A 12,374-nucleotide genomic window follows, 5' to 3' on the forward strand; every position below is an offset into this window, starting at 1 on the left:
TTAATTATTTGCATCTGGTAATACGATTTTACTAAAAGTAACCACATATGTAACGATTCATAAGTAAATCGCATCTTGGCGTGCCAGAATTCTAAGAAGATTCGTTTTATTATACATATAAAAACATTGGGATAGAATTTATAAATCTATAAGGTATAGAAAACATATAAGTGTTCCAATATTACTTTCAAAATATTATAAAAAGAAGGTTGAGATAAACACTTCAATATCGTTTTTTGTGTACGTAAAGTGTGTGTTTCGTAGCTTTTGGTTGGCTTGTAATAAATTTTACAAGTTAGTACCAGCAACAGTTTTATTCATTATTAAGCTGTTAAAAATCGCTCAATTTTTAATACGTCGACCTATATATTTAAGAAACATGTAACCTGATATGGAAAAATATGCAGTTTGATTTTTTCAAGTTGTTTGATTTGTGAAAAGTTTTAGTGACCTACATCAGTATATACATATTTATATACTATGTGCATACTACCTCATCCGGTACAAGGAATATCTAAACGCGTTAGCATACCTATAAGTATATTTTCAATCTTGCTAGCAAATCACAAGTGCAAATGCAATGCTGTCGAAACACTTGTGTTATTAAATATGTCATGTATATACATATAAACAAATGTAAAAACAAATGCATATACATACATTCATAATATACGTAGTGCAATTTTTGTAATGGTGTCAATCTATTATTTAACTTCTTTCTAATGATGATTGCATACAAAATTTAGGCAGATTTCCAAAATAAACTATATATGGACAAAACAGAAAAACTAACATCTTCTAAGAGCAAATAATTCTACTGAAAATAAGAGTAAATTTTATTTTAATTTGTTATATCAATAATATTGCAGATACAAAATGAGAGAATCCGCTCATGACATTAGTCTTGATACTTGGAAGCAGTGGATTTTGGAAGCGATTTCAAAAATACGTTCCCAAAAACAAAGGCCCAGCGTTCAACGCATTTGTCAAGCGATTGGAAGTCATCACAAATTTCATGAAGATATCGTAGCAGAGAAATTAGAAGAAGCGGTTGAGTCGGGTGCCGTAATTAAAGTATATAATAAAGGACTACATTCCTATAAAGCGCCTATGGCAAAAAGGCGTATTAAAATAGAGAAAAATAGTAATTTGTGTAAGATAGTTGCAAAAGCCGTGCATGATTTGGGTGAATGCGAGGGATCAACAATAAAAACAATTGAAAATTATATACAAAAGTTTAATAACATAGATCTTGGTCCCGATGTTGATTTTCGAGCAATTATAAAAAGTTCTATTAGAAAAGCAGTAGATGCTGGATTTCTTGTACAGGAAGGAAAATTATACAAAAAGGGGCGATCACTAACTACACCGCGAAAATCGTCATCAACATTGGAGGTGACCGTAACTACTGTAAGTACAAATTGCCAAGTAGTAATATTGATTTTTTTTTTTAACTGACATTTGTTTTTTTTTTTCTTTCCAAAAGGGTGACGATAATTGTTCCTACTGTTCCGGTGATGCACAAAAAAATAGAAATGGTATACCTGAGCCTCTGAGCTCTTGCAAAAAATGTGGCATGTCATTACATACGACTTGCGCAAATATAGCGGCTAAGTGTAAATCACAATCATATGTGCTACTGTATATGCTAGTAACTAAAGGTTCCATATGGTATTGTAAAAATTGCGCGGAATGTAGTATTTGCACATGCAGCGACCGGGGACCCTGTTTGCTGGAATGTTCGGCCTGCAAGAAAATGTATCATTTAACATGTTTGGACACGGTACCAGATAAAAAGCCCAAACATCCTTATAGGTATTTTTGAGAAACTTTGATATTAAATATGTGTATATATATATATATATTGAAATTTTATACATTTCAGGTGCAACAATTGCATACTACAAAATTTTGATGTTGTTAAGAAAGAGGTGACGAAGAAAAGTTTGGAAACAGTTAAATACCGGTAAGCGAAAAGCTAGAGTTTGATTTCCACAATTTTGCGCTCTTTTATTGTAATGTCATGTTATCTCTAAAATATTTGTTAACAAAATTAATTAAATTGCTTTTATTTCAGAAGTCAATCAACTAGTGAAATATGCAAAGCGACCAGAGGTGGCAAATCAGTGACGCCCTCAACTTCTGAGCACGCTGGCACACGGCATAAAGAATGGATTGGTAGCAAACAAAAGGACAAACGAAGCATGGGTGGGATGGCAGGAATGTCATGTAAACGGCAAATTATAGATGAAATAGACAATAATCCAACAACATCAAAACTTTCGAAATATGAAGGTTCCAAAGAAATGTACAAAGACATTTCCCTAAGTCAAGCTATTAAATCTTCTCAGAATTTACAAAAGAGTATTGCGCATAATTCGCATTTGAAAATGTTTAGACAACGTAGACAATTTGCGGGTTTCCTTAATAAATTGGATGCATCGTCGAACGATACGAAACGTACAAAAAAGAAAACACCATCAGATTTATCATCTTCAAGTTCTTCGAGCGATAGCGATGAAGATGATAATATGGACTTTGATGACGACAATCAAGACGATAGTACATCATCGGGTTCATGTTCGTCAAGCAGTTCGGGTTCCGATTCGAGTGAGAGTAGCAGTGATAGTTCCGAATTCGACAATGAAGAGGATAATTATGAAGAAAACGATGACGATGATTGTGACTCGGATAAAAGTGACTCCAAATCAAATATATTCATTTCACAAATCCCAGTTAAGAAAGAAATTAATGTACCAGCAAAAAATTACACGTCACAAAATACCAAAATAAAAGATGAACATTGGGGTTTTGCTGCCGTTGCCAAAAATCGTGTTGACATATTTTCACAATCGCGAAATATGGAAACAGATGGCTTTGCGCTAAAAAAGTGTGGCAATCTCTTAACTGGTTTCAATAAGAATTTAGTACCCGATGAGATAAACACGCGAAACAAACAAATGAATTACAAGCCATTACAAAGTCTTGGCAACGAAGTAGACCAAATGGAAAAGCGTACAGCAAAAACAACTGTTAATAAAAAGGATGACCTGCCAGAGACCAGCGTAGCATCGGCAGAAGCCGTTGCTAATCGGGGTGCAAAAAAAACTGTGGAAAAAGTGCAGAAAAAGAAAGTAGCCACACTCAAGTCTGCGCCGCTGGATACGAAACGTACCGTCTATAAGAGCGATGACGATGAGGTGCCCTATTTGAATGAAAGCACCGTAATCAAGTATCAAATGATGGAAAACACAAATTACGCTAGAGGCGTAAAGCCCTTTACAAACGAAGAAAGTTCCTCCAACGAGAAGGTCGAATACGAAGAGTTGTATCCAGAGAATCCATTTGGTAAGCATTATATATAATATCAGAAAAACAATAATAAAAAAACAATAAAAAAAACGTTAATTAGTCTTATATAACATTATTTTGTATACATATGTATGTCATTACATGCTTGTACTTTTGTCTTATAGAAAATCAACCACTACCCAATGGCGTAGAACAGAGTGATATAACAATTTATAAGAAGATACGCGAGAATGCTGCAAAGAAAATAACGGAATTAAAAAGCTTAAACGCGCTAACCAATGCCAATATTGGGCCAACACAAGAGCGTTGCCCATCGGCAATTGAAATCGGAAAGTGGCATATTGAAACCTGGTATTCGAGTCCTTTTCCACAAGAATATGCCAGGTATGTTTTATTTTCTATTTTGTTTATTTTTTTCTATTATTTTTATAATTATTTGTTTAATTTTAATTATTAATTTTTTTTTAATTTTTATAATTTTTTTTTAATTTTTATAATTTTTTTTTAATTTTTATATTTTTTTTTAATTTTTTTTATTTTTTTTTTAATTTTTTTTTTTATTTTTTTTTTTAATTTTTATTATTAATTTTATATATTTTTTTTTTTTTATTATTAATTTTCTTTTTCATTATTTTTATTGCTGTTTTTCGTTTTTTATTTTTTTTTATTTTTATTTTATTTTTTTTTTTGTACTGTTTGTTTTTATTTTTGTCTTTTTTATATGACTTAACTTTTTTTTTATAATTTTTTATTGTATTTTTAGTATTTTTTTTAATATTTTTTATCTTTTTCTTTTATTTTTTATATATTTATATTTGTTTTTATATATTTTTATATTTTTTTTAAATAATTATATATATATTTTTTTAATTTCCTCAGCATATTTTAATTTTCTTTATAACTACATTTCTTTTGTAGGCTACCCAAATTGTATTTGTGTGAATTTTGTTTGAAATATACAAAGAGCAGATCTGTTTTGGATCGACATCAAAACAAGTGTCTTTGGAAGCAACCACCAGGTACCGAAATATATCGTCATAACGATATATCGGTATTTGAGGTCGATGGCAATATAAACAAGATATATTGTCAAAATCTATGTTTGCTGGCCAAACTATTTCTGGATCATAAAACACTTTACTACGATGTTGAGCCGTTTTTGTTTTACATCTTAACCAAAAACGATAAGAAGGGTTGCCATTTGGTTGGCTATTTCTCGAAGGAGAAACATTGCGCACAGAAGTTTAATGTATCATGCATATTGACAATGCCACAATTTCAAAGGCAGGGTTTCGGTAGATTCCTCATTGAATTTAGTTATCTGCTCAGTCGGGAAGAGGGCCAAGTTGGCACACCAGAAAAGCCGCTATCCGATTTAGGCAGACTGTCATATTTCTCTTACTGGAAATCAATAATTTTGGAATATATTTACAATCACAGAAATGATGGACGCATCACCTTCAAAGATATTGCCAACAAAACGGGACTGACCGTTTCCGATATAGCATTGGCCTTTGAATTGTTGAATTTTATTAAATTGCGTAAGAATGAAGACGACATACGTTACCAAATCAATATCAAGGTTGATTGGGAGAAAGTGATATCACACTATAAGAAACTGCAGAATTCCAAGCGTATACCGCTAGAGACGGATTGTTTGCGCTGGAGTCCGCTATTGTCCAAATCATTGACTGGCGATGGCACAAAATCGTCTGAAGAAAGTTTTTTGGACAGCTCCACGCGGTCCGATCAGACCGCTATCGAACGGATTAGATCACGAAAATCGAATTCTTTGATTGCGAACAATGCAAATTTTATAAAAAAGGAAACGAATGCGCATGACGGTGGCGGTGGCGGCATGCAAAGTAGTAAAAGTAAATTGTCCAATTTCAGCAAAGATAAAATCGCCAGCGCAACCGTAGAACTAAATTTTCACAAGCGTAAGCCCGCGCATGTAAAAAACACTAATACGGATTTAAAAAACTCCATGCATGAGGTGATAGACGAAAGCAACGAACCGCCGAATCAAGACGTACCCGAGCAAATTAAGCTGCACGAAATCGTAGCCCCAAAAGCCGAAACGAACAGTGATAACGCAAAAGCGGCCACAAGTGTTGTGGTAGAAGTCGCTAGGAGGAATCCACGCAAACGCCATCTTAGCAGAGATGATAGCATTTCAGCGCCGACGGCTGACGAGCCGGAAATCATCCATAAACCTGAAAAAAGACGCAGAATTCAAAATTCACCTGTGCAACCAATTGTTGTTGCGGAGAAGACAAAAGCTGAAGCGATGGATAGTATGGGTATAGAAGATGACAAGCCAACCAGCCGCGCACAAAGATTAGCGAATCGTAAACAAAGCACACCCATTGTGTCCACCAATAAGAGAAAACATTTTGAACGACAAAATGAATTGAAGATGAATATTAAACAAGAAGAGACAAGTTTGGTAGAGAAAATGGCTATTGAACCTGAGACCGAGCCTGAACCCGAACCTGCAGTCGAAAAGGAACCAGAGCCAGCACCTGAACCTATAGTCGAATCTGAAGCGGCGAAAGAATGCATGGAAGTAGAAGAGTCGACTGAAGATAAATCAATAAAAAATTGTAATAATGATAAGCCCATAACAACCGTACCCAAGTTGCGAGGCAAGAAGAGCATTGAGAAGAAAACCACTGATATGTACAACGAAAGTAACGCCAACAGCGTTAAAAATGCCAGTGCAACCAGCGAAGCTCACAATCCAGAGCAAGAACAGGAAAGCAAGCAGGAAACGAAAAACAATGCAGAACAAGCACGTAACACAGCTGCCGAAACAGCAGTAAAGGACATCGCTGTAGATTGCGTCGCGCCGAATGCTATTGCTGAACAAAAAGAAGAACAGCAACCGCAACAAAAACAACAGAAACCAGAAGAAGTACAACAAATACAACAGCCGATGCAACAAGCTGCGCCGTTTAATGTAGGAAAATCCGAAACATGCACGTTACCAACGGGGAACGATGAAAAAGTCTTAGAAGCCGTAGCGAAGAAGACAAAAAAGACATTTGCGGAATTAATGGTGGAGAATACCGACACCAACAGCGCTGTTGCCACAGCAGAATCAAAGTTGAATTTGAACGAAAATAAAAAGCCGCAGCTTGAGCATGAAAACGAGCAAAAAGACGAAGTAAACGTTAAAAGCGTAAGTGCCACCAGCGAAAATGCAACACCAGTCGCCGTTGCCGTTGCCAATGTCAACGATGATAAACCAAAAATTGCAGATGAAGTGGTTAAAGATGCTGCTACACCTACAGAAAGTAACCTACAAAATATGGAACAAAAAACTGAAATCGAAGTCAAAGCTAATGCGAATGCAGTTGCTGCCACCAAAACTGAGCCGATCACAACAGAGGCAGCACCTGCACCGTCAACTACAATAGTTGTTAAGGAACCACTATGTAAAATAGAATGCATTGAAAATGAAGCATCGCCAAAAATGGTGACACAAATTTCACCAAAACAAACAATAAAAGAAGATTGTGCAAATTCCCCGTGCCTTACGACCGAGACAAGTAGCAAGGATGACGAACATAAAGAAACCTACGAAAGTAGACCCGATACAAAACAATTGGCTGCTGCAGCAGTAACGCTCACCACAGCAACACCGGCTGTTGCAATGGCCGCTGTTGTGACGGCGCCGCCACTCATCGCACCAACGCCAATTCCGCCAACTATCACATCAACCGCGGCAGCACCTGTAATTGCACCCACACCGGTATTAACAGCGACACCGGCGCTAACAGCCGTCACTACAGCTACGACTGCACCTGTTGCACCACCAACTCCGCTGCAAATACCTAAGCCAACAACAAGTGAAGCGCCGATTATCTGCAAAACTGATCAGCTTGTTGAAACTAAACCCATCATGAATATTAAAACCGCATCGCCACCCACAAAAACATATGCAGATAATGTGGCCGAGAGCAAAATCAATGAGAAGAAAATCAAAAATGTCATAGATAATGCAGTTGTCGAAAGAAAGGAGAAGATTTACACCCAATCAAACAACATGCATGAAAACAGCGAACTAAATAAATTGAAAATACAACAAAAAATTAATGAAGCCGCCGCAGCGGCCGCTGCAACCGCCACGTTGGAATTGCAGCGTGCACATATGCAAGCGGCTGTTAAGAAAAGCACCGCCAACCAAGCTGTCATATCAAATGCTAACGCCATAAATACCGGACGCATCGATGCAAGCAGTAACACTTCGTTTATGAAAACCGTTAAAGATAAACAAAAATCCATAATTACACATACAGACATAAAGATAAAGGAAGAAGACAAGCAAGTACAAGTTATAACAAATAAAAGCACCGATGCCGCCTTGTTATCCTTGCATGAGAAGAATCCCTACAACACGGCCGCAGTCGCCGCTGCCGAGCATCAGAAAATGCAAAACTCAATGGATCTGAATAAGATTGCCACGCCGTTTGCCATAAATCAAATACCTAATTATGCAAATACGCCACAGTATTGGCAATGGGACTACTATGGTTACAATTTGTCAACATTAGACGCCGCCAGTCATAAGAATCAAAATAAATTCAAAGATTTGGCCACAAGCATGGCTTATTCGCACAATTTTACGCAGAATTTGTATCAGTCTGCTATACAGCATCATGCCCATCAGCATATGCAGCAGCAGCAACAACAACAGCAGCAACAGCAACAACAGCAGCAGCAGCAACAACAGCAACAGCAGCAACAACAACATACAAAAGATAAATTGAAGAGTGATAGAAAAATGAGCGCTTGCAAGAAGGAGGATGCGTCTAAGAGTAGTGCAAATTCGAATAGTCAAAACTTTAGCGGCAGCCGTGAGGATTCACATAATTGTGGCTTTTCAAATCCCCAAACAGCCGCTTACGGTCAGAAATGCAATAATATACAATCGAAATCACATAAAATGTCCACAGACCAAACACAACACATCAAATCGTTAAATCTCTTGCCTAACGCTAGTTCGCGATTTTACAATCCCATACCCATACCCAGTAATGCGCTCGCACAGCAAGCCTTATGCGGTCAAAAAGTGCGCGGGGAGCATAACAATTTGAATGCCGCTGAAGAGAACAAGGTTAAGTTGAGCGCACACAATGCGGCCAACCAACAACAACAACAGCAGCATCAACAACAACAACAACAAAGCGCCGCTCAAGATATTACCACACCGATGGCGTATAGTTCCGGTTCGTCGAATCATTCGACGAGTAATTTGCACCACTACGATTGCGGCATGACTGTGCCGATGAATATGGATTCGCCGTCGAGTATTGGCAGTGATATACAACAAAATACGCCCGATCCAATACCTTCTACCACGCCGCACATACAGCAACAGCAACAGCAGCAGCAACAACAACAGCAACAATCACAATATTCTGATTGTTCGATGCAAAGCCATTCGGGAAATACACCAATGCACATGGCCATACAAACTTCACACATTCAACAACAACAACAAGCTAATCTCAACTTAAATATGCCGTCGAGCAGCGCTCAGGGCTTAAATTCGCTTACAACCTCACAACAACAACAACAGCAGCATAGCCAGCAAAGTCGAAAAGTCAATCAGCAGGTATTTAGAAAATTAATAATTAATTGGTAGTAGCTTAAAATTTGAGGTTAGAAGTTCACCAAATGCCAAATGCCAAACTTCGAAGAGCTTATAAAGCATGCATATATTTAAATCCGTCCGTCCATCCGCTTGTCTGCATGTAAGCGAACTAGCATAGTGCCTTATTTTTTGAGCCATCGATCTAAAATTGTATCCGTCCGTCATAGCTTCAATGCAACCGAAGTTAATATTTTTCTTTCTTATTTTTTTTACTGATATTACTAAAATTTTTGTTTTTTTGTAATTTAAACTATATTACTTTTTTCGTTTCCGATTCAGGCTGAATTGGTGGCCAGCAGTTCGAATCAGCGTGCAACCACGCCAAAGTCTATACGTGGCGGTAATACAAGTGGCAGCAATCAGCAACAGCAGCATCGTCAGCCGAAAAGCACGCCACCCACTAATGCTGCGGTCAATGTCTCTCAACAACAACAGCAACAGCAGAGCGTCAATCAAAATCAAAATCTGTTGCAATCACAGCAAGAACATTTACATAATATGCAACAACAATATTCACAGCTGAGTGGTCATCATCATCATCAACAAAATATGCATATTGACTATATAACATCCATACCACCAAACATACAAAACTACTCGTCGAATGCAACCAACTCCTATGACATAGTATCCATGCCCACAGCAATACCACAACGTATGGCCATTAGTAACACTTCACATTCGTTATCTAGTCCACATCAACGTACATTGGATCAGTCCTCACCATCAGCATGTGCCGTAAATAGTTTCTATTTACAAAATAATTTAGCACCGAACGAGGCGAGCACATCACGTGTACCCGTACCGGCCTCATCGGCGGCGACCAATTCGAATGGCGGTGGTGCCGGTGTCGGTGTCATTCATATCAGTCCCGATCCTTCGGCGAGCTCTTCTAGCGGCAATGGTGACACACAATTGGCACAAGATAATGTCTCTGAATCGTCATCATCGAATGCCGGCACCACACCAACACAAGTCGGCAATCTATGTAGCCTCTCGAAATTACAACAGCTAACAAATGGTTTAGACATACAGCCATGCAACACTTCACCGGCTGGTCAGGTGAATTTGACACCACCGCCGCATCATCCAGTCTCGCATAATTCGATGACACCGCCACCACATCTATTGGTGACGCAAAATCGTAGCTTGGGCACACCACCCAATATGCTGCAGCCGCAAATCAATCCACTGCAATATCATAAATACTATTCGAGCAACATGAATATTGCACCGATTGCAACATCACAAAATGTGAATAGGAATACACGTAATACGGCATCGGCGCCGGTGCAACATATTGCCGTATCGTCGGTGACCACATCGTCGACCACCAGTCGCACCACAAATGTACACATTAGTCCGAATTTGATGCCGCCATATGGCGCCATAAATGGCTATCGCATGACAACACCACAAGCGGCGGCCACACCGACCTATGCTGCCGGTGGCGATTATTCCAATTCGCAGATTCCAATGCAAATGGGGGTTATGAATATGCAATCGCAATATCCTGATGCCTGTGCCATTCAGCGAGCACAACAGAATTCGATGTATTCAACTTATCCACCCCCATATTTATCGTTGAACGGGGCTATGAGAAGATAAAGTATTTAGTGTATAGTGAATGCTTAAAAGTTTATATTTATATACATACGTACATACATACCTACATATATACACACATACAAACTCTATAATTGTATATTTCGTAACAAATAAAATAAATGATTCAATTAAACATACGCGTGTCAATTTTATTATTTATCGAAAGTGAAGAGTTTAAGGTGAAACACTTCATGTAATATCGATAACACGATTTTGCGACTGTGATGTTAGAGGATGTTTCTTGCTAATGTCGGGTTACTAAAACTGAAAATTATAGTAAAAATTTCAGGATTTCAGGATTTTTTGTGTTTTAGTCAAGTGGTGTAGGGGTCAAACTACCACCATTTACTAAAATGACAAAATTAACTATACGATGGACAATTTTTACACTCATATTCGTAATCAGGACATCTCAAATACCCCACAGACCTCTTACCTTAACTTAAACTTTAAAAATTCTAACCTATAAACCACTACTCCGCTCAAAAGATCCGGTACCCAATACTATATCGGAATCTAAAATAATCCCTTCCAATTAAAGAACCTAACCTTAAAGAACCTGTCCCAAAAAAGCTAGAAGTTCCTCATTTTTTTGCTGGGCAACATAAGTTTTTAGTTTTAAACCGATTTCGTACCGCGCACTTTATGATGAGCTTGGAGGTATGCAAGGGGAGAAATCGCCTCCACACTTCCTTTGCGTGCGCCCAGCTCCATCTCCCGATTCCGATACAAAACCTTTAGAACCCATCAGGTACTAAACCTAAAATGTCGAACAACAAAACGCATAATATTTTCATTGAGAGCACCGTAGGGCGACACTATTATCACCTACCTATCCCATCTGATCAAATTTGACCCGGACTGATCCATTTAAACTACGCACGCAAATCGAATGGATACAAATTTTGTCTCGACTAGATTAGTACAACTTTTTTTAGTGCGTTTGTACTCGTTTGATCTTCATATGCATGTCTATTAGAGTGCCCAAATTGTTGATGAAGCGAAAAGCTTGTCTGGCGAACCGAAAGCGTAAAAATCGAAATTCGCTGAAGTCACTGAAGGCCCTCTAAGCCGTTGTTCATAATAAATGCATGGAAAATTGCTTGTATTGGCTCACCAGCCTATTTTCAAGGATAAAGATTTGCAATAAAATACGTGAAAAATAAGTTTTTTTTGTCAGTCCGGCTCAACTTTGATCATTTCTTCAGAGTCTCCTTCTAGTGCCATATATGAGTCAATCCGATTTTTCGAGTTCAACCAATTTTCTCCGCCTTAAGCAATAACAGAATAAGACGATATAAGCTGGCTGCATCGACTTGCACTCAACAAACATTTCGCGGTCGGAAAATAATATACATATGTACATTAGATCGGGTCGATTTTTTTTCTATAAAATCTCGAGAAATGTTCTACGGATCATTTTGAACAACTTAGCCTAAGAGATTATGAGACGATCTGACCGATTCCAACAAATGATCAATAGAATATCAAAATATGTACACATATGTAAGTATTAAATTTCATTCGGCTACCTCAAAAAATGATGAACAATATTTTACGATCCCTAAAAAACTTCGTCTTAAAAATCGCTGGCTCGAAACTGGTTTTAGGCCCATAGTTTCTTAAGCAAATTTGTTCTGAAAGATCCGTGGAACATTTCCCGCATACGCGATTTCTTAATTTATTTTGGATTCATGTAAATCGACCCGCTCTAATGCACATACATTCCCACACAGTTTACATAAATGCAGTATAATAATAAACTTGTGTGTAAACAAGAATGAATTTTGTC

The 12,374-nt window shown here is 37.7% G+C and overlaps 1 protein-coding gene across 2 annotated transcripts; it reads left to right on the top strand.

The window, feature by feature from the left end:
* Nucleotides 1-56: 56 nt before the first annotated feature.
* LOC126754435 (uncharacterized) lies at nt 57-10,719 on the top strand. Of its 2 annotated transcripts, none has more exons than XM_050466386.1 (8): nt 57-153; nt 870-1,410; nt 1,487-1,815; nt 1,886-1,966; nt 2,078-3,348; nt 3,477-3,696; nt 4,231-8,935; nt 9,254-10,719. In XM_050466386.1, exons 2-8 carry the CDS (start codon nt 877-879, stop codon nt 10,580-10,582), a joined length of 8,469 nt encoding a protein of 2,822 aa, XP_050322343.1. In that variant the 5' UTR covers nt 57-153; nt 870-876; the 3' UTR covers nt 10,583-10,719. The 2 variants fall into 2 exon arrangements, with proteins under 2 accessions (XP_050322343.1, XP_050322344.1); XM_050466387.1 differs by having other exon boundaries at nt 2,081-3,348.
* The last annotated feature ends 1,655 nt before the right edge of the window (nt 10,720-12,374 follow it).

The sequence above is a fragment of the Bactrocera neohumeralis genome, chromosome 4 (assembly GCF_024586455.1).
Source record: "Bactrocera neohumeralis isolate Rockhampton chromosome 4, APGP_CSIRO_Bneo_wtdbg2-racon-allhic-juicebox.fasta_v2, whole genome shotgun sequence".
NCBI classification, from domain to species: Eukaryota; Metazoa; Arthropoda; class Insecta; order Diptera; family Tephritidae; genus Bactrocera; species Bactrocera neohumeralis.

Coding starts and splice junctions, on each gene's coding strand:
- LOC126754435 (XM_050466386.1), top strand. CDS start 877: ATGAGAGAATCCGCTCATGACATTAGTCTTGATACTTGGAAGCAGTGG. Junction 1,967..2,077: donor TTGGAAACAGTTAAATACCG/GTAAGCGAAAAG, acceptor CTTTTATTTCAG/AAGTCAATCAACTAGTGAAA. Junction 8,936..9,253: donor GTCGAAAAGTCAATCAGCAG/GTATTTAGAAAA, acceptor TTTCCGATTCAG/GCTGAATTGGTGGCCAGCAG.